General features: G+C 41.5%; 1 protein-coding gene across 3 annotated transcripts in view; it reads right to left on the bottom strand.

The window, feature by feature from the left end:
- LOC311019441 (nesprin-2) overlaps positions 1 to 22,756 on the bottom strand; it is a 28,377-nt gene that overhangs the window by 3,648 nt on the left and 1,973 nt on the right. The window contains exons 2-11 of one of the 3 annotated variants that reach the window (XM_084018860.1): positions 9,583 to 9,841; positions 8,626 to 8,776; positions 8,203 to 8,385; positions 7,773 to 7,907; positions 7,496 to 7,690; positions 6,029 to 6,158; positions 5,175 to 5,354; positions 4,953 to 5,041; positions 3,067 to 3,297; positions 307 to 450 (exon numbers count right to left, since the gene is read on the bottom strand). In XM_084018860.1, the coding sequence (XP_083874986.1) occupies positions 307 to 450; positions 3,067 to 3,297; positions 4,953 to 5,041; positions 5,175 to 5,354; positions 6,029 to 6,158; positions 7,496 to 7,690; positions 7,773 to 7,907; positions 8,203 to 8,385; positions 8,626 to 8,776; positions 9,583 to 9,803 (1,659 nt within the window). In that variant the 5' untranslated portion in view covers positions 9,804 to 9,841. The remainder of the gene's footprint in view (positions 1 to 306; positions 451 to 3,066; positions 3,298 to 4,952; positions 5,042 to 5,174; positions 5,355 to 6,028; positions 6,159 to 7,495; positions 7,691 to 7,772; positions 7,908 to 8,202; positions 8,386 to 8,625; positions 8,777 to 9,582; positions 9,842 to 22,756) is intronic. The other 2 variants (XM_084018862.1, XM_084018861.1) reach the window with 2 other exon arrangements.

Genomic DNA, 22,756 nt, shown 5'->3' with positions numbered 1-22,756 from the left:
GGCAACAATTCTTACTCTCACATGAAAGCTTTTAACGGTTATAACCGCTAAAAAATGCAGACTCAACTTTATTCTCCCCAGAGGGCATGCAGCTCATTACTACTACAATTTAGAAGGTCGCTGTGTGTATTATTTCCCATCATTAAATCAATACCACATTCATTTTTGACACTTTAATTACAGTAAATGATTACATTTTCTGGCAGTCTCAACACTGTATATTACGCATCATTCAAGGAAAACTGCAACCTGATTTATCTGGTTTTCATTCAAAATCAAAACAACCAACTGATGCCTTCAAGTCACCTGTAGATTTGATCGATGCTGGCGTTTCACCCAATCAGACGGGACTTTTAGGCCATGCGCCGGTGAAGGGGAGGGGGCCGCAGAATGCTGTTGCGTGTTGTTGGGATGAGGAGGCTGCTGGTTGGATGCATCAATGTGGTAACACTGTAACACAGTTAAAGAAAGTAATGAATTAACTCTTATGGAATCGGATTAGTGTGCATTTAATAGGAAAACATATTCAAATCTAAATCTGAGAGCATGTGGAGACAACCTGCAAAATGTTGGAAGGTTTGAAATGTCACTAATTTCTCCAGCTGTGGCGGCCGTTTCTAGAGGACAATTAAGGACAAGTTAGTTGCCAAATCTGCATTTCCCCCAGCAATTTTCTATCCTCTCATTGTGTAGAGCCATTTTTATGTCTTCTGGGTCGAGTCCAAGTCAAGTCAGGATGCAAGTCTTCCATGCAAAATGTGAATGTTAATTCAAATCTGGGTTAAGACTGATTTTAGTATCTTCACTGCATTTCAATAACAAAAAGTTACTCCTTTAGAAAGTTGGTAAAGTGTTTTTACTTCATCCCACGAGTTTATTAAACTTGAGCTCTTACAAACATGACTAGATGGATTCGTAATCAAAGATAAATATACTACGTAGATGTCGACCTCTGTGTGACTCAAGTTCATCTTAATACAGTACTCACAAGACCGTACGTTGCATAAATGAACTGCAATATCTAGGAAGTAGTTTCAAAACTATTTTTTTTAACCTGGACCCTATTATGTCACGTATTTCTGTTTAAGTGACTAATGGGGACAACAATGTTTAAAATCGGTCCAGTATTGAGTCAGACTGCTGCAGCTGACAAGGGAGACAATGGTTGAAACGTGAGTGGCAGCTGGCGAGGGGAGTGCCATTGTCGTCACCTGGCCTGACAATATATCCCCACAAATTGTGTAATTTGTAATTTTTTAAATGTAATTTAAAAAAAAACGTTGTTGCCACCAATATAATGATAATATAATAAAATTATAATGCAAAAAAACTTGTTCAAAGAGCAATGAACTTTTAATTCAGACATTGGAATGTTCAAAAATAAATGATTATTATAAATGATTATGAAAATGATACACCCGTATTGTAAAATGACAAAAAATGTACATTGAACCTGGAATTAATTGAGAACTAAATTCATCAATAATGAGAATAATGGAGTTGCAGCTCGATGAGAGTTGAGTCACATTTGTTGTTTGGTATCAACAGTTTTTCAGACTTCACTTTTAGAAAAACTGAGCTCATATGACATCCAGCTGTGCCGAGTCGTTTCAAAGCAGCGTAAGTTCAGGAGCTGATGGAGCCCCAGAAGAAGGAGGCCGAGTCGTGATGATGCTTCAAATCCAACACAGTTTGATCCGCTCTCAGTCGGAGGCTCCAAAACGTTGATTTAACTCTTGATTCTCTCCTTCGCTGCTCCCAAATCTGGGCATGCAGGTTGATAGCTGCTCCAATTTGTTTTGTGCTCGCTCGATAGTTTCAGTCAGTAATGAACCTCCATTAGAAAAGTGCCGATGCTGTTACGCACAAACACGCGTTCAATCAAATTTGCACATTGCAAAAGAGCACAAAAATCGGCAACACACACAAACTCTGGCATCAGATTTGACCCTGAAAAAATTTGCGACAAACTTCTTCATCTGTTTATCTCTCTCCCTGTACAAGGACAGTTATTACTAACTGGTTGTAAAAAGGAGGGAAAACAGCGATGAAGGAAGTAGGAAGGAAAGCGTAAGGAAGGAAAGGAGGAAGTCTGCCTGTTTCTCTCCTGTTTTTATGGCGACAGTTAAAGTGTAGTCAGACTCCAGGCGTAAATCAAGACTTTATAGATTCATTTGGCGGGCGGAGGAGCGGCAGACGACACGGAGAAAGAGGAGAATAAATAGGGACCGCTTTCACTGGTGATGAGAGAGGGAGAGAAAATGAGGGCTGATGGGAAAACGTAAAGCTAGAGAAAACGCTTCACAGAGGACAGTTATTCAAGAATCTGTCTTTACAAAAGATGGAGAAATAAAAGATGATTATGAATGTGGATGGAACTTCTCGTGAGAAAGGACATCAATCAGTGGGAATTGTCTTTAGGATGCTGGTTAAACTGAGAAAGATAACAGAGAGAGACTCTGTGTGTGTGTGTGTGTGTGTGTGTGTGTGTGTGTGTGTGTGTGTGTGTGTGTGTGTGTGTGTGTGTGTGTGTGTGTGTGTGTGTGTGTGTGTGTGTATAAATAAAATATATGTTGGGGAATATGCACTCAAAACAGATTGTTCTTTCATAAATCTGAACCTGAACAATCAAATGTTGTAGAGAGAGGGTGAGGATTTCAGCAGTGGGATCAGGAGATTTTAAACACACAGTCATGATGTCCATGTGATGCTAAGTGCTGAATGTTAACGCTGTTAACGCCACAGGAAAACAAGCTCAGCAAATAATACAACTTACGAGACAATGAGGCTGGTGTTACTCTATTCACGTGCCGCGACAGCAACACGGATTGTTTTCACCTCGTAAGTGTGTGTGTTGAATCATCGTGACCAGAGGCCTCCATCTAAGACGCAGTAGCAAAACTTTACACCGCTGGTTCGATTTGGAGTTCATGATCCCAGCGCAGGAGGTTTTCTTCTCATCACCAAATCTCATATTCTCAACATGATCCGAGCTTCCTGTCTAAGCTCATTGGCTCATTTTCAGTAGCAGCTTAATCGACATCATGGATCACCGACTTCACCCACCTCCACCTGCCCGTCAGTCTGCACAGCTTTGGTCCTCCTCTCCGGAGGGGCGGGGCTCTGGTCACCCAGCCACGCCCTCACACGCCCACCGTCAAAGCTGACTGGCTCGCCGCCCTGTCTATCAGGAGTTGAGGTCACCCACTGGTCTCCATTCAGCCAAGTCCCGCCCACCTGGGTCGCTACTGGGGAGAAGGCGCTGGGAGGGTTGTGGTCAAGCCATCCTTCCAAACGCTGTAGAGGAAACAGATGATATTAACTAACCGCTCCTACATCACACCTGAGAACACCATCTTCCCTGCAGCACAAGGGAAACACATTTAGCACGCTTCTACATGCAGAGAATGGAAGTTGGTCCTCCACCAGCACATCTTTTGAGTTGCATTCAGAACTCGTACGGCTTACGAGCAGACGGGGTCACAGTGGCGGATTAATGAAGTACCAACAGTCCTCTGGGCAGACGACGCCAAGCGGAGCCTGCAGGGAGGATGTGCTGACATCACGCCTTTACACGTCCAATAAACAGATAGACAGATAAGAAAATGCAGTAGTAGTGTGTACAAGCTTTGATGTCTTTGTTAGGAAGCTGCAGCTGTGCTCAGATGCTAATTCGGTTTTACATGCGTCTCTCTGTTGGCCCTGTTTCCTGTGGGGCTTTGGGGTTCACCGACAGTGCAACAGTGTGTGGGTGTGAAACAGACAGAGGCAAAGAGAGAGGGAGCTGCAGGCTATAGCACAGGAGGATACTCAAATGACTTCAAAATGTCTCTTCTAGTCTCCTCCCCACCCCAAAAAAAAATCATGGATGCTGTCTTATCTTTCTCTCTTTATGTATGCTCGTCGGTTCGCCTCTGCCTCCCTTGTACATCTGCTGACACACGCCCATCCCCCACCAAAATAAAGCTAAAAGAAGGGAACTGATAACGGCATATAGAGGTGCAAAATCCTGCAGCTGGCGTCACTAAATCAGCAGCAGAGGTGAAGTGTTGTAGCTGCTCATAAAGCTGACACACAGCGATGGAGAAGGTTTTTAGGTAGCTGGTGTAGCAGACAGAGGGACAGACGCAGCCTCTGGGCCGCTTCATATCTGGGTCACATCAGAACAACAGGAATAAACACATTGGAAGGAACTCACATCATTTCAGCACATCTTGCTCACTAAATAATGGAGTCAAAATGTTTACAGAAATAAAGACGGTAACCAGATGCAGTACTGCAGATGCAGGTAGGGCAGATCACCAAAGCTGAACTCCACCCGATGTGAAGATGTGAATCTGCTTCACCTGTTGTTTATTTGCATAGTCGCTCACATAGCAATACAGTGCATGTGAAAAGTTAACTGTCTTCATGTTTTCCCGCAGTTAAACTAACTGATGGAAAGTATTAGTGGAGTATTAACACAATATTCATGTAATGTATTATGATATATAATATATTAATAGTATTCTCCTCTACCTTCTGTATATTTATCATACTGGGACACTTAAGAAAAAAAATAAGAAAAAAATAAAATAAAAATAAACGAAATCAATAATTTTTTGGTCTGTTTTATATTTAGCTATCTTAAGAAAATCATCAGTGATACAAACATCCTGTGAATCAAATGTTGGTAACATGACCAGATAGATATATAAGTTTGGGGTTGGGGTTTGGCCTATTGATATGGTGGTGGTAGGAGTGGAATCTTGATGAGTCCAGTGCTGCTGAGATGTGGATAAATTAAAATAGTGTTTTAATTAAAATATTTTAAGAGAGATTATTTTTACAGGATCGCAACTAATGATTATTTTCATTGTCGGTTAATCTGTAGAATATTTTCTTGCTTAATCGTTAAGTTACAATTGACTCACTTATTTTTGAAAATAAGGAAAAAGTTTGTAGCAACTCACAAGATCTGCTTCGTCATTGCTGATATCCGAATGAGAGCCGAGGGAGCTGAGGTAGCTCCGCCTCTTCACTCCACCTCTGTGACACAGACCTGCGCACACAGACACACAGACACACACAGACACACACACACACACACACAGCAAACCGGTGTGTTGGCTACTGAGAAACGACAGTGAAATAATAAAAGTTAACATTTCCTGGCCAATAAAAAGAGTTCCTACCTGTGCTAACACTGAAATACGACGAGTCTGCATCATCATGAGAGACAGAGCGTCCAATATCAACCGAGGGGTCCCACTCCAGCCCCAGGTGCTCATGGGTAGGAGAGGATGGTGCGTGAGGAGGAGGAGGAGGAGGAGGGAGGTGATTGCATGAGGAGAAGGTGGTATTAATTGGACGGTCTAAAAAGAATAGAGAAAAGATGGAGAAACAGGTTTTAGATCTTTACTTAAAGGAGTCATCACCTGGTTTTATACGTATCCAGCCCCCCTTGGATCGCTTTGGATCAATTCGTAAAACTTATTAGAAAAAAAAAAAAAAAATTTTAATCAAACATTGAGCTTGTTCTGACCCTTTTTCGTACCGCGATTTTATCACGCGAGATTACGCGCGAGGTTTTGACTGGTCCGGATGTGCATTGTATAATATGTAATGAGGCGCGCGTTGATTCGCCGCAGGAAGGACAGAGCCGGGGGGGCTTGCCTGCATGCAGACTCCAAAACATAATGGCGGCGCTTCGGCGATTTCAGGTAGCGGACGGGGCGGGGTTGGGTGGTGAAAGAGGGGTGGGCTTATGCAAGTAGCCGCCACGGTGACGTCACCGAAGGCGCAGAATCAAAATCTCGTGCTTTAGGAATGCACACCCTTGTGTGCTATTCCTGTTCGGAAAAAGAGCAGAAGCGAAAAAACGGCGCCACTTTCAAACTCCAGCCTTTCAGGCAAGTTTCAACTGAGGTCAAACACAGATATGCATGTTTTAACAAGAGAAATTGCGATTTCCAGGTGATGACTCCTTTAATATTGTACATTTACGATTGATCTCTTACATGTTATTAAATGTTTAATGTAGATTTACCTTTAGGAGGGTTTGGAAATGCAGGGGCGTCCAGGTTGGGGTTATCAAGCGCTCCCTCCTCCTCTAACAGAGTCTCTGAAGGACAACCAGAGTCTGTAGCCTGAGACAGAATGCAGTCGTCCTCAAACACCTGGAGGAGGAGGAGGAGGAGGACGAGGAGGAGGAATCATAAATGAAAAATAAGGACTGACCACATACATTGGTGGAGAACATATTTAGTTCCTTGATTTATGTAAAAGTAGTAATATTACAATGAAGTCCTACACTCAAAAATGTACTTAACCAACAGAAGCAGTACTGGCAAAATGTAAACAAGGTTAAAAGTATTCATTATGCAGAAAAAATGACCCATTAGAGTTATATTATTATACTTTATATTAGTGCAGCAACTATTACTGGTGCATTTAACAGCATTCAAACGGTGTAGCAGGTTTTAATGACTTTGTTTATTCTGTGTCATATTTTATAAGGTCATCATATTTATGTTGAATCTTAATCAAAGTAACAACCAACTATAACCGACATATTAATGTAGTAGAGTAAAACGTACAATATTTCCCTCTAAGATGTAGTCGAGTAGAAGTATCAAGTAGGATCATTTGGAAAGTTCATCATAGTTGTACCCTAGTACAGCACAGAGTACATTTCTGTTTCCTAATATTTATTTCATACAAAGTGGAGGCACCAGTTTTAAACTCCTCTAGTTTATTTATTTGCACAATGACGTCATCGTGAGAAGACGTTCGTTGAGGTGCTGCTCACATAAAAGTCCTCCACAACACAAACTCGAATGATGAGCAGCACCACTGACTGCAAAGTGCTCCTGAAATAATTATAAGTACTATGAGTGGAAAAAATGTTTTTGAAAAGGAGCATGCCACAAAATTGAATACATCATACATCAACACTTAGTCAGCAATAGAAACAACCAACCAAATGAAAGCTGAAAAATCAAAATTTCCCTCAAAATGAACAACAGTTTGCAGTAACCAGATTCTGTGAAAAACATAAAATGTGCTTCTCAGCATAACTGGGAAGCCTCGATTAACTCGACTGACACCAAAAGTCACATGACAAAAACTCTACAGGCTGCTGAACACAGAGCAAAGTGTGCTCTTTGTATTTATTCATTCATATATATCACTTTTTGTAATTTATGGCATTGCAACTGTGTTTTACTGCACTAAATACATTGTTGACTCTATTTCTAGCTGTGATGTTGCTGTTTTCATAGAGGTGCAGGACTTATATATTGCAGTGAAAAATAAAGTAACAGTGTGTGTGTGTGTGTGTGTGTGTGTGTGTGTTTACCAGTCTCATGCTCAGCAGCTGTGTATGTGTGTGTGTGTTTACCAGTCTCATGCTCAGCAGCCGTGTGTGTGTGTGGGTGTGTGTGTGTGTGTGTGTGTTTACCAGTCTCATGCTCAGCAGCCGTGTGTGTGTGTGGGTGTGTGTGTGTGTGTTTACCAGTCTCATGCTCAGCAGCCGCGTGTGTGTCCGTGCGATGTTGTTGTTGACAAGGATGTAGTGACGCAGCAGCTCCAGCAGATGACTCTCCACACGCTGAGCATCGGCCGGTTCGCTGCGCTGCATCAAGGCCTCGCCGCGCTGCAGCAGGACGTTCACACGGTCCAAGTTCACACACACACACTGCTCGAAGGACTGCACACAAACACACAACATTAACATCATGAACACACACAGATGTAGGAAAAGAAACCAAGTCTTTAGTTAACGAACACACCTGCAGCTGTCTCAGCTTCTCGCAGGTGTTTCCTGTCAGGTGATCGACCGCGGTCAGACGGATGTCCAGGTCAGCCAGCCAGAGAGCGAGCTCCTCCCTCTCAGCCTCAAACCCCTCCCACTCTGAGACAAACCGCTGCCAGAGGAAAACAAAGAGATTCTTCACCTTCTGACCACCATCGCTGCACAAAGTCTCCCAAACGGCCACCAGATCACAGTCACAGAAGAGACAACATTATCAGAAGAGAGATGTGGAAGCCAGTGATTTACCCCATTTAATTTAGCTGCGGCAGTAAAACCAAAATGATTATGTTTTGTTAGTTTAATATTATATAATATATATAAAAAGTATTATTATATAGTATTAAGTACTTTTTAGATCTCACAATCGGCAAGACATATAAATTATTATTTTTAGGAGGAATATTGACCTTCAGTAGTCCGGTGATAGTTTCCAGTTTAGAGTTCACGTCGTCCCATCGTTGCCCACACTCCCTCGCCAACGTCAGCAGCCGAGCCTGCATGGCGCCCTGAAACAGCTGCGTCAGCGTTCGGTTCCTCAGGGTCAGACTGTCCAACTGGATGAGCTGAGATCCGGCGTCGCACCGCAGCCTCTAAACACACCCGGGGGGTGTGACAATACATGTTATGAATGTACTCATGACAAAACCAACAGTTTGAAATGATATATTGACCTGCAAAGAGACTTGATTCAGAAAGAAATCAGGCTGTGGAAAAAAGGTTTAATGAAAAACTGACATTTTTTACATTTATAAAAAGACTCCATATCTCCTTTGATAAGGAATTTTGAACTAACTCATTTTAACATTTATTTGTGTTTTACTTCTCCTCACCTCAAACTTCCTCATGACTTCCTTGGCTGTGACATAGGTAATGTGGGCGGGGTTAGGGCAGCAGACAGCCTGCTCGGCCAGTCGCAGACAGGCGTTCAGGTGGGCGTGTTCTTTCATAAACTCGTGCCAGAGGACCCACCGCCTCTCCAGTCTGGGAAGACACACGCAAAACACAGGTGTTATGAATGCTCCCGCCCATTTTCTCTCTTCTTTTTCTAATGCTATAATATTGTGTCGTTCAGGATCTCCATCCCTCAGTGTTGGATGCAGATCACAGGGGTTTCCACAGGGGACCATGATCACAACACTCTTTAAAAACCTGTTGGTTCAACCTGCCTTGCAGACCGTGTCAGAAAAACATCTGAAATCTTAGCAGGTTATTTGGATAAACTGATCACAAATTGTGAATTTAAATGGTTCAAGTTTATATATATAAACTTGAACCATTTAAATTCACAATATATTATATATTATATATATATATATATATATATATATATATAATGTTTTTAGAGGCCTTTCACAAAGTGTAACCTGAACCATCGCGGGTTAAACGCTCTGTAGTTAGTTCATGACATGACATGTCTGCAGGAGGACAAGTGGGACAGAAAGGCAGAGATTACAGCTGCAGAAGAGAGAGTGAGTGGGTGGACGTCATGAATATGCAAGTTATGATTATGCAAGTTATGATTATGCAAGTGTGCGCTCTGCTGCATAGATATTTATGGGAAACTTTATTTTTTTGTAGGTCGATGCTTTCAAATTATGTTCTGTTGGACTTTCTTGAAATCCAAAATATTAAGTGCTGCGCGTTAATAGATACTCATTGCCCTTAGAACATGGATGGTAAACCTCAGTAACATTAAACCCCCAGAGCATGTTCCTCAGTAAACACTGCTGTATGAGACATGTCTGTCAAACTGTAGACAGGAGCGGCAAAAAGTGGAGGACACTCACCGTCCACATCCCTGCAGGTCTCTGTCTTCGCTCCAGCTGATGTCCACTTGCCGCGTTTCCTCCCCTATCAGCTGTAGTGGAGACGAGGAGGGTAGAAAAGGGAACTCTAACAGATCCAGAGACGGCTCCATAGATCTCAGTTCCTGTCCACTTCCGTCAGAGGTGGGGACGCCGTCACTGTGACCCGCTGCCGGCGGTGGCTCTGCTGGGTGACCAGGCATCCTGACATCATGTGACCTTCACCTGTTCAGAGACAAGACTGAGAGAATAAATTAAACTTTTTAAGGTTGTGATTTACACAAATAATATCCCCTTTCTTAATCATGAAAAAATAGATATTTCACACTTTTTAAAAAAAATGTCACATCCCAAGGAAGGAAATACAATCCAAAACAATGTGACATTCTTGTCATATTGTTATGAAATTAGTAGTCTTAAAAAGAGGATGGAAGGGTCGCGGTTTTCCTGCTGAAATATGCCACGCTTCCTGGAGAACTTGTAAAAATATTGTAAAATTGAACAAAATGACCACATAGAGTAAAATATAATATAACTCATAACAGTTATCAAAAGTTTACAATCTATTACAACCATGTTATAATCCATGATTATCTTTCAACAAAAAATGTCATTATGATAATTGACCATATAAATTATAAAATGCTTTTGAATGTGTTAAGAATGCTGTTATAAAGCATTATGAATATTTATAACTATGATTTTCTTGTCCATGCACCGAAAAGACATACAGATTCCTAAACACACTGTGCAATACACCTGATCCTGATTTTAACAAGCCGGTTTAAAACATGTTGGAGTCTCGGAGACGATAAGAAAAGCAAACAGCAAGAGAGAGAAGGAAGGCATTTCTGTGCCTTTCATTAGTCTGTAATTATCTCCTGATTTACAGATCCTGGACTGTCACTCAGACTCGACCTCTGAGCCGGCCAAGGCTGAAATCTATTTGATCGTCTGTTCACTCAAAGATAAATCCAAAAGGCAGGTATAGTGTGACTGGAAGCTTTTGGAAATCAATTACATAATCTTGACTTGCAGCTGTGTGGCAGTAAAGTTTAGCGCTGCACAATTAATCACAAATGAACTTGCGTTTTCACACGGAAAAGAGAAAAGAACAGATTACGCAATTACTCCTAATACCTGAATCAAAACTACCACTATGACTCGGTGCTCATGCAAACATCTAAGATTGAATGACATAACAAGATGCAGAGAATCACTGTGTGGTTGGTAGACGCTGAGTGCAGCAGGTGGAGGAGATTCAGAGTGTGTGTGTGTGTGTGTGTGTGTGTGTGTGTCCAACGTCCAGACTCCTAAATTAAGCACCTCCTCCTGCCACCCAGGAGGCTGAACAGGCCAAGGTCTCAGCCTCCATTGAGGCCCGTATGCGAGAGCGTACGTGCATGTCTGCATGTGTGATGATAGCAGAGTTATGAGGCCAAGGCACCGGCCCTGCACCGCTGAGAGGCCTCATACATCCTGCTCAATGTCTGTCTGCATCACGGGTGTGTGTGTGTGTGTGTGTGTGTGTGTGTGTGTGTGTGTGTGTGTGTCTCTTCAGTCTAAATCATATCAGTCCGTATATGTTTTTTTTTGTATCACCATTAGGGCAATCACTTTCATTATCAATGTTGTTATTCATGCTTGAATCCATAAACTCTCATGACGTTATTACAGCCAAGGTTTACAACACACTCATTCACAAAAGCACACACCTCTCATGTCTGTCCTTTTCTGGCCAAAGACAAATTCAAATATGAGAAACACCAGACGGACAGACAGGTAAACAAAGACACAGACGGCTTCAGCTCCAGACCAGATGAAGACATTTACCACCTGAGTCTCCAGAGGACAAACATTAATATGAACAGCTGTTGAACATGTGGACACACATAAAAACACACAGCTGTTTCCCCCAATGAGCTGAAAGTGAAAGGAGCTTCATCATGTCGACCAAACTAACAAGATGAGTGGAAGACGTGCAATTAATGCTTCATAAGGCATTAATGCATCATAGATAAAAATTGTCCTCAAGCATAAATTTCATTAGATAATTAAACTTGTTTCAAGGTAACTACACTGTCTGTATGCAGGAGGTTGTGTGTTTATCACATCCTCCGCTGTACTTTAATTGAATTCATTAAAAGACTAGTTTCAGGAACCTTTATCTTGAATGTCTGAAGTTCCATTGTTGGTGTTTGATAGCAGACGATTCCTCTAGATTATTATTTACATAATAATATTTTTGAATGCAGAGCATGTTTGCTGTTGTGCCTGCAGGAAACCAGAAGCAGCCAGACAGACCAGCATGTGGGAATGAGAGGAAGCAGCGCGTCTTCACTATTAGAGGACTCCTTCCTGCTGAGATGACGAGGGCATCACCTCTACACTGTGGCAGGAAGTCAGCTTGTGCTACTCAGATTAAGAAAATAGCTTTTGTTGGACCTGATGGTGATATGGAGCCAAGAAGGAGATCGGGGTAAGAGGAAAAGACTCCGAGCTCAGACTCATTTAAATACTGTGCCTGTGCTGAGACAGGAAGCTGAACGTAGGTGTTAAATAACAACGAGCTGACAGGTGGAGCTTAGTTTATGTGCAGCTTCATTAGCATGCTGGTTAGAGGTGGATTTGTGCAGTTAGGTTTGCAGCATAAACTGGATGATATTCAGCTGTGAAGGTGATAGGAGACAAGTTCACAGCGTGACGATATTCCCACAGAGCTATGCTGACAAAAAGTTAACTCCGCTTCTGGCAGATAATGGAGAGCAGGGGACAGACATTTACAATGGATACGATGAATTAGTAATTTAAAGGGTTAATCCATAAAATTCCAATCCAGGTTGGTGGTTTAACACCAAGGCAAACAGCGTCTGTCTGTTTTCAGTGCAGCCAAACAAACCCATGTTGTTTTCATACAGAAGTCATGAGCAAATTATTGTTTTTCTCCAACATGCCATGAGCACCTGATTTCATGCTGCACATAAAGCCGACCATTTCCAACAACAGCAGAGAGCAGTAAGAATAACAAGACAACACACTTCCTGTGACTGCTTCTCAGTAAAAGGCGCCAAGTGAAGTAGCAGTGTTAGCATTAGCACTAACGCTGATCCTAGTCCAGCTCTGATCCGGATGCAGATGAGTGGACATTAAACAGTGAGGCTGATATCAGTCAGATCACCAATAGTAACACTGGGTTACATGTTGAATCGTTTCCTGTCAATTCTCCTGTATTTTCAGGCAATATGAATGTGCATTTAGCATTTAAGATAAAAAAAAACTGCAATTTGTGTGTAAACTTTTCGCAGAGGGAAATTTACATGTTTTGGCATTCATCAAAATGTTAGTAACCTTTGTTAGGTATTAACAATATCTCCTCCTGCCTCTGACCGCTTGTAGAGCTTGTATACTATGTATTTTATCGTTTGTTTAGCAGCTTTAACAGTAAATTTCCCCGCTGGGATTAATAAAGCACTCTATCGATCAGAATCTGTTTATTGGTTTATTTACTGTACATATTAATTCATGCATAATTATAACACAGCAACACTTTATCGTGGTTGTGACCTAAACTTCAGTCACACCGACATGAAGCATATTATGGCGCGCAGAGAAAATTCACCGCAGGTCAACGAGTGCAGTTTGGAAAATGCCGGAGCGAAGCACTGAAATGCATCACTCCCTGCAGCGAGGAGAGGAGATGAATGGCTCCTATTAAAGCACGGCCGCTATAGAGGAAAAGTGATATTCAGCTGAGGAGGTGATGAAGGTGAGAGAAAGTTAAGACTATTAGGACCGAGTCTGATTAAAATAACGTCTGTGTCCTGAGACAAAGTCAATCATCCCCTCTGCTGCTCAGCTGAGAACACACACCTGGGCTCACAGATCCCCGCTGTGCAACCACATTAAACATCGTTTGTGTTGTACTGATGTGTTAAAGTGGTTGAGAGGACCAGATAATTGAGTTTGGAGCACGTAGATAAAAAGCTCACAGGGATGAACACAGGGGGTGGCATGCGGCCAGGAGAAGTGTCTCTGCGGATACGTTGATCGTGGTGATATTGTAAATGTCCTATGATTTATGGTCATCTCATTTAAATTATTTGATTGTTTTTCACTAAAAAGGATGTTAACAAAAAAAAAAAAAAGATTCATCTTTTGTAAAAACTGACATCTATAGAGAAGTTAGGCCTCATTTTGAACCGCAGCATCTGCAGATTTATTTCACACCACGTTATGATAATTTTATGTATACGATACACGATGAATAAATCCCTGTTCTGGTTATCTGTGCTGCCATCCTGAGTGTAAGGGAGCTCAGAGGGAAAATTGAGGGATTCACCTCCTCTTTGTTTGCTAGAGGGAGAGGGAAACACCTGGAGGAGATCTCCACTTTCCTACTTTCATTCGTTTTAGAGCTACAGCGAACGGTTTTATTTACATGGAGATTTCTGTCTTTATCCGAATAAATAGAGATCAGAGACAGTCCAAGTTCTTCATTACTAATCAATACCACACAGAGGTCACTTTACTGCAGTTTGCAGGTCATTTCAAGTCTGCAGAAAAGAATATTTGAATTAGGATAGATGATCAAAACTACCAGAACTCCAATATCCGATGTCAGCAGTGTATAAGAGCTGCTGAAGCGTTCAACCCATGCCGGCTCTGTTACAGCAGCAGCACAGATACTCCGGATGACTGATGTCAGAATTACCATGAAACTATTGATCTCAGTGAACAGAATGTTTTTTTTAGTACTGGAGATGCGTACAGGAAGAAACGAACATTGCACGAAATTATGCTATCCTGAAATCATTAAAGTTCTATTTACTTATTGATTCTGTCTCCGCCATCATTACACATAGTGTTAATGAACTGACAACAAATAGACAACAGGAGATGAGTGGCACTTAAATGGTTGTATGTTTAGATTACACTTCAAACGGAAACAACACAAAAGTAGGCTCAGTGTCTCAAAAAGGGGTCGCTCAGAGTGGACTTATATTTATTAAAATGAAAGCATGTGATCAACAGCTCCATATAATCCTGGCATTGTGGATTGATTGCCTGCAAGGCTGTAATAAAATTGAATTCACCTTTAATCCCACTCCAATTTCAATTTAATCCTGAGTCTCAAGCATATAAAGTAAACCCACTGACAGTGCCTTCACTCTACTGGACTTTGTGAGTCTGTGATGTCATCTGTATGTGTGAAACAGTCTCATGGCAGCTCATGAAAAAGTCACAAAATGCAGTCAGTTTCGTGTACAGTAACACGAATTATAATTTTTTTCACGCCGCTCAGAATTTAAATGATGCCAAGAAAAATTCATTTTCATGGTTGACACTCAACTTAAATGCATCCGTGCGGCCACACAACAGCCAGAGCTAGTGATGGGTTATTAATACACCAACACACACACCCGGCGGCAAGGAGGGGCATTGGGGGGCCGGGTCCACCCACTGGGATATCCCCTTCATGCCCTTAAAGAGCACATTGGATTTTGCCCCCAAAGTCAAACTAGCTGATGATAAATACATGTAACCGATTATGGACATGAGGAATTTCTTAAAAAAAGCCGGCGACCGCAAGATTGCAGGTTCAATCCCAGGCTCCTCCAATTCTAACCCTAACCTTAACTTTTACCCCAACCCTAACCAACAAACGAAAGGTCATATACATTCACTGAAGGATTAATATACAAAATGCATATTTTTCGCTAGGAATGTCATCAAAACGTACTTTAACGCCCGAAACATCTTTAAATGCTGCATTTTCCATTATGAATGAAAGGAATGGAAGCCATTTTTCACTGCAGGGAATCGCGCATGCGCACTGGCGTCATTTCGAAATCCGTAGGATAATACACGGAAAAATTGTACATAACTTTTCGTACGTTTCCATACGAAAATGCATGAGAATACGTTGTCAGTCCAGATGAACTTTATTGATGTGGAGAAGAACAACAACACTGAAGCTCACATAACTATATTAACCAATCACAAAAGAATGGTCGGGCGACTGATGTCACAATCAGAATAGGATGGACTAAAGCCAGTGGTGAAAGTCTGAAAATATTTCTGATAATGTTGCTGAAAGAGTTTTATTTATTGTTGTGGTTAAATGTTTCACAAATATAAAATAATTAATCCACAACTGTCATCGATAATATATTTGTCCCATATTTGGGCTATAGTTGGCGTTTGATTTCCACAGTCTATTGTTATTTTCTTTATGAAGTCTGGTTTCCTCAGCATTATGAAATCGTCGTTGTGCTGTCCACGGCAAAGGTGTCGTTTTAATGAACTGATTTGATTGGCCATAATTGAAGACAGCCCCGATAACACGTGCTTTTAATTATTCCTCTTTGTCCAATCCTTTTTCCAACTGCTGTACCTTTGCTGTACTGGTCATAAAAAACGACCACCGGCTTTAGACAAGACTGTTAAAAAATGGCCCTCAAAGGCATTTTGCTTATAAAAATGAATACATCTATTTAAATTTGATATTTTTTCTTCCCACAAATCAATCCTGGAAGGTATTTGAATGACGTGAATACGCCTCTGTAGTGAAAGTAAAAACTAATGGCTTTCTATTATGACTATCAGCCAATAAACAGGCACAAAGTGGATTCAGTGCACCATGTAGAAAATAATGAATGACTTGTTTGACAGAACAGATAAAAGTACATATAATATACAGAAATATTTCTGCAAGCCATCAGTAGAACTGAGATACATCCGACAGCCTTGCAGCCTCAATGTAATTTCATAGGTTGTTAAAATGTAAAAAATAAAACAATAATGGCACAAACTACATTTTGTTCAGGACACAGACATTCATTTAAGGATATATTGACTATTGGCCCCTGCATTTTTTTTTTTTTTTTTTTTGCCTAATATCACCTTTTAATCTATCCCCGTCCTTTATAACACGCCTCCTCCTCCTCCTCCACCACCACCACCTCCTCCTCCTCCTCCTCCTCCTCCTCCCCCCCTCCTCCCTTCTGTCCCCAGAGTCAGTCTATTGTCTCATTCAGACAAAAGGAGGCAGGCAAGGAACAAACAGCCTTTCTGTCCTCCTCAGAGAAAGACAGACAGAGACTGAGGAAGGAGTGGAGGGTATGAAACATACCGGATCTCAACTATCTGATTACGTTGAATTTTTGGGAAAAAAGAAGATGGAAAGGGAGACGGTGAGAATATCTGGAGGGTGTATGAGTTTGGAAGGTATCCTTAAAGTAACTGACATAAAGGAAAAACCTTCATAGAGACAAGAGATTTAAAGAGTGGATCTATATCGATGACATTCTATTGTTCTTTTTGTCAACACACAAGAAAAGACTGAAACCAACTCACGCGAGTCACCGCAGCACTCTGTCGGCAAGCGAGTCGGCCTACTGAGTGGGAACGGTTCAAAACCAGCCGGCACCGGCCTTCGTTTCGGCAAGTGAGCTACGAGTAGAGACCTAAAGTCTCATTGCAGTTCTCCCTGTCGTGGTGCTAGTGGACCAGGAGACTAAACACCACAGAACAAGATGGGCTTCCTGCCTTGATATAGGTTATACATTTCCGGCTAAAGGAAAAAGTTGACAAAGAGCTGACTCATTTGGTGCTGACACCCGATTCCACCGACTCTTAACTTAACCCGATTCAAAGACCTTCATCTCTAACATGTTTTACCATATGAGAAATATTGTTTGTATTTTAAAGCAAAAAGAAACATGAAAATGGAATGAAGTGCATAGAGTTCTTCAACCTTTTTTTCTATTGCCCAACTCTTTCAGCCAAAGTGTACTGACGGACATAAGAGAGCATCGTGGATTCGTCCTCCTGTCTACAAGGAGACCAGTACTACTAGCAACACCAAATGCAGATGGAACCCAAGAGCCTGGTCTGCTCCAGATTTCTGCCTTAAGTCTGTTAAGGCAGTTTTTCTCACCACTGTAACATTTATCCTGGTGATGTTGATGGTGAAATTGACTCCTGATTGTGTCCCGATATAACATTTGTTGTGATGGGACTGTATTGAATGTGTTGATTTCAAAAAGTTACGTATAGCCCTTTTAATGGAGCACATAGACTGACTACAGGAACAAACCCACCTTCCATCACTATAAATCACAGTAATTATATTTGCCCCGGGGCAGCCCTTTCCTTTCAGTTCCCTTCCTGGATTTATTCGTCTTTCTGAACCCTGCTGTTTTATTGCAAAGACCCTCTGAGACGCTGTGACCTTAAAATAACAACCGCGCACTTTCTGCTTTACTTTCTGAAACGTTTAAATGCCAAATACTTCTTCTTCTTCAAACATCAACAGCATAAGAGCAGTTTTTGATCCATTCAAGTAAACCAGACAGATATAATTCTAAGCTCAGTGATTATGTCAAATTTAGTTTCAGGCCGAACAAGACTTTGAAGCTTCTAAAAAGGTGTCAGAGGAGCCTTTTTACTCCACTGATTTTAATCTCATGACCCAAATACGTCGACGTTTCTCTGCAGATTTGAATGTTAAACTAACTAAGTTTAAAGTGGCGTCACTAAGCGGCACAGAACAGTAAATTAAAGAGACTGAAAGGACAAAGTGTTTGAGCTCGACAGGATCACAGACACAGTGGAGGAGAGTGGGACGACACACTTCAGTCTCCGTCTGGAGAATAAAATGATGTTAATGTTTAACGACACATGAAACTAACAGCTGTTTTATTGCCATGTTATCTGCACAACCTCTGTTGGGGACAAGTCAGTCAAAAAAACGTGGTTCGTAAGATTACTGTGGAAATTTAATGACATCTTGACCCTCCCCCAGCAGAATCCTCAGGACAAATATTATCATTTCAGCTCTAAGATGCAGCTTTTTGTGGCTCTGTATGTCATACCTTAACATTATATCTGTACTACAAATACCAGCTTTGCAGATTCAGTGAAAACTGCCTTGTACGAGGATTAATGTGACATAACCGTCTGTTGTGAAGTGACTCTAAAAAAGCCACAAATCAATGTCGCTGAGAGAAATATGACTGTAAACCAAACTTCCCAGAAGGAAAATTTGCTTTACTGGTGCCCAGGCACAAAAACAAACGGAGTCAGAGTGGAGGCCATGTTTGGAATGGTTTGGTTAGATGGGTCAGTTTTATAATAGAAGCCAGAGTGGGCCTCATTTGATTCAGGTCACTGTAAACCAGAATAACTGGTGATGAGCTCTGGTTAGAAAACACCGGTCCTGTAACTAGAACCATGCCGGCCACTTTGACCCTTGCAACCTGAACTCAGCCCTACTTGTCATATTTAGTCCAACGTCATTACTGTAATGATGCTGCAGCATCAACGCTCATTGTGAAAGAGCCGCCATTTGTTTTAGGCAGCAAAACTACTTGGGTGAAAAGAACACAATAGGTTCAAATAAGTACTCTAGCATAAGTACTCTAGCAGTAATTTAAGCTACAGATGTAATTTAAAAAGGTGACTCAGTGACATAGGTTAACGTTGTCAAACGGTCACGGTTAATGTTGTAAAACAAATGGTTTGTTTACTCTGTATTAAGAACCAGGACTGGTCCTGCTCAGACTTCTTCGGCCCCCCAGTGACAGCAGGCTAACAGAGTGTTTCTGTGCTGCAGGTAACAGCAGCCATAAAGCTGAAGGAAGCAGCCAGTTAATCGTGTAATAACATTATATGTTGTTATGGCTGTCAGAGGGGACATTAGCCTGCAGATGTTATAATATGCCCAGCAGCCTCAGCAAATCCCATAAAACACATTAACTTTCAGAAATACTCTCATCAACCGGCTCTGTTTCCTCTTTAACTCTTTCATTTCACTCTTCAGCTCTCCACCGTCATCTCTCACTGCAGCTGTTGAAGGAGTCATCGATTAGAGGAGGCCAGCAGCCACTCACAAGTATCATCCTCCAATCTACATGAAAACAACTGTTTTTATCTATTTATATTTTGCATGTTTCTCTTCAAGGATCCAGAAGTGTTTAAAGCTGAAACAATTAGTTGCTTAGTTATTTAAATAATTTTAGAAGAAGAAAAATAAGCTGGTTCCAGCCTCTGAAATTTAAAGAAAAATGCAGATTATCTTTGTGTTAAATTACATTACATTAAATCCACTTCAGTACTCCAGTTTTTGAAACTTGTAATGGGCATTTCGGAACATTTGACACTTTATTAATCAATGTATATATATAAATAACCTGCAGATTGATCAGTGGTGATGAAAGTTTCATCCCTACCAATACACACAAGGCTCAGGTCACCATCTGAAGCATGTCAAACTATTTTGATGATCAAGATGGCCGTTTCAGTTGGGAATGAGGTCAAACACAACTTAGCCTCTCAGGTGACACTAAACATTCAGCACAGCTCAGGTGGCTGTAGTGAAACTGTAGCCATGACGGTTATACGATACGTGACACACGTACAGTGTAAAAGCATGCAGGTGGTTTCACCTGAACATCAACACTGAAACCCTCCACTCAGGGCCTGTCCACACGAAAACGTTTTCAGTGCGTAAACGCAGAAGTGTTGTGCGCTTCGCCCTTCCGTCCATACGGATCCGCACTTTTTTGAAACCAGCTCTCAGGGTGGAAAAGAAAAAAACGGCCCCCCTCCGTTTCGTGATCGTTTTCATGTGGACGGCGAAAACGAAAACGCTGACGTCATCGCCCCGCTCCTCGACCCTCGAGCCTGACTTCTTCCCCCGCGACGTCTCGTAACAACAACAACAACGGCGGCCTCCGTGCTCGTACCAGATATTCTGCTCGTCTGTACGACGGCGTATCAGGGCCGCTGTATGAAAAAAAAGCCGAGAGAGGGGGGCGATATTCCGGGGAAAAAGCTACTTTATTACGATGCTAACAAACAACCGCTAGCTACTCTTAATGCCCCCCAGGTGTGCTGCACATTTGATTAAAAATAAGCTATACACTATGTAAGAAAAAGGTATTAATTTAGTGAACAGTATAATAGCTTACATATTTTAAAGTATACTTGTATTATTTTTCACATTCTATTGTAAATATTCATGTTTCTATTTTTAAATATATCCTATATTATTGTACTCCTATATTATTGCACCAATAACCAAGTCAAATTATTTGTGTGTGCAAATGCCATAAATCATTCCGATTCAGGACGTGACACTCCAAACTTCTCTGAAGAATTACATTTTACTGCAAGATATGCAAGATAAATATTTGAAAATATTTATGTAAAAGATGGACTGTGCATTTGTGAAAACATTAACAGCAGGAAAATGTAACTGTGTAAGTGATTTTTTTGTCTTCTGTGTTGCATTATTGACTCAATGATCCAATCATGATGACATTTGTTTCCCATCACAACGTGTGTTTTCAGACCAACAGCAATAAGCCCGAAGATATTCTATGAACAGACGAAAGCAGCTAATCATCACTTTTGAGAAGCTGAAAACAGACAGTTAATACTTTGGCAGTATTGTTATCAATTGATTTTCTGTCGTTGACCGATTGGTTGAATAGAGTGCATTCGATTTAAGTCAAAATTAAAGCACTGGCTCTCAGTGGAAACCAATTGTAGGATGAAGAGGAGTAAACAGAAACGAGACGAAGGCCTGATAAATGGATAAAAGGATCAACGGGCTGGTGTTTTGGTTTGTTTCGCCAGAGAGACCTGGGCCTGACACAGACAGGAACTCAGTGGCGTGTCTAATTGCTTCTTCAGTTCAGGTGTGGCAGATGATGCGTCTGCTGTCAGACGCCCAGAAACAGGTCTGAGAGCTGTTGTGGCGTCTGTGGGTGGAGAGACAGGTTCACCACAGCAACACATTCCTGCAGCACCGACTGCTGATGAAAGCCTGAACAGACTAGAGTGAATGCAACCATCTTTGTTTGTTCACAATGAGCCTGAGACATAATACTAATCTATAATAATCAGCTCAGTCACCATTAATTGTTTCTCTTTACATTTAAGCATTTTCCGTTTCTGCAAACTAAGGACAGGTTAAATGTTGATATTCGGTCACAGCAAGTGACGTAGTATACACAGATCGACCGCTATCACAAGTTTAAAAGTAGTATAATAACGAGTATAACAAGCAAGAAAGACCACAGTGATACATGGGTCCAACAAACACAGGACATCCACCCAGAGGCCTGTACTACGCAGCAGGATTTGGGCTTAGCGAGGTAACTTCAGGATTAACTCTGGGTTTTCCGTCCTACGACGCTGGTTCACTTCTTACCGTGGTACATCGCCATGGTAACTTACGCTGCAGAGCTAACTTGCTCCAGAGCAGGTTATGTTCCTGATAAGAGATCAACGTGGAGAAAAACACCATCTACTGACCAATCAGCTCTCTTGGTGCGTGGATAAAAAAAAAAAAAAGCTCAGTGGATCGTGAGAGGGTCTCTTAGGAGAACTAGAGTGTTCAGAGACCGGCAAAACCCTTTTGTCTGTCCCTGATGGTGTTTTATATGAGAGATACAGATTCTCATCTGAGGGAATGACCTTTCTGTGTCAGCGTACAGCCTACTTACCACTTTGAATTATGTTTTTATATTTATTTTATTTGCTCCCAAATCTGTTTTACACCGCCGGGATTGCAGCTGAAAGAATGAGGCTGATATTGTCATACACCACATTATAAGAATACATCTAAGCAACACATTCAGGGAGGACAGCGTGAGAGTTAAAGGGGTGAGAGAGAGGGACGACATGCTTTAAAATAGGACAGCAGGGCGGATTCGTACCCAGGACCACTGCAGGGAGCCTCGGTACATGGGGCAGTTACTCTACCACTGAGCTATCAGAGCACTTAACAGTTTTATTTAATCAGTCAGATCTAGTAGTGCTCTTATGATGGGGCAGTCATATTACCGACTATTAATACGACTTACGCATTCACAGTCGGCAAGTTTTTGCCAGCTGTCCTTACAGCATTTGGCAGATGACATTTTTGCTTTTTGCCTGTATTATACATTTAACTTTTTCGAATTTCTATAAGATTAGGTACGTAAAATATGCCGCTCTGCTGCCCGTAGACTGATCCATGTTTGCGATTGGTCAAATGCTGCAAACCCCGCCTCTTGACCCTAGACCCCTTTGATCAAAGGCCTGACCCTAGACCCCTTTGATCAAGTGTTTGTGTACATTCGTTCTTTTTTTTTTCTTTAATCAT

This window comes from Eutrigla gurnardus, assembly GCF_963514095.1.
Source record: "Eutrigla gurnardus genome assembly, chromosome: 10".
In the NCBI taxonomy this organism is placed as follows: domain Eukaryota; kingdom Metazoa; phylum Chordata; class Actinopteri; order Perciformes; family Triglidae; genus Eutrigla; species Eutrigla gurnardus.
This window is presented reverse-complemented; position numbering and strand designations above follow the sequence as displayed.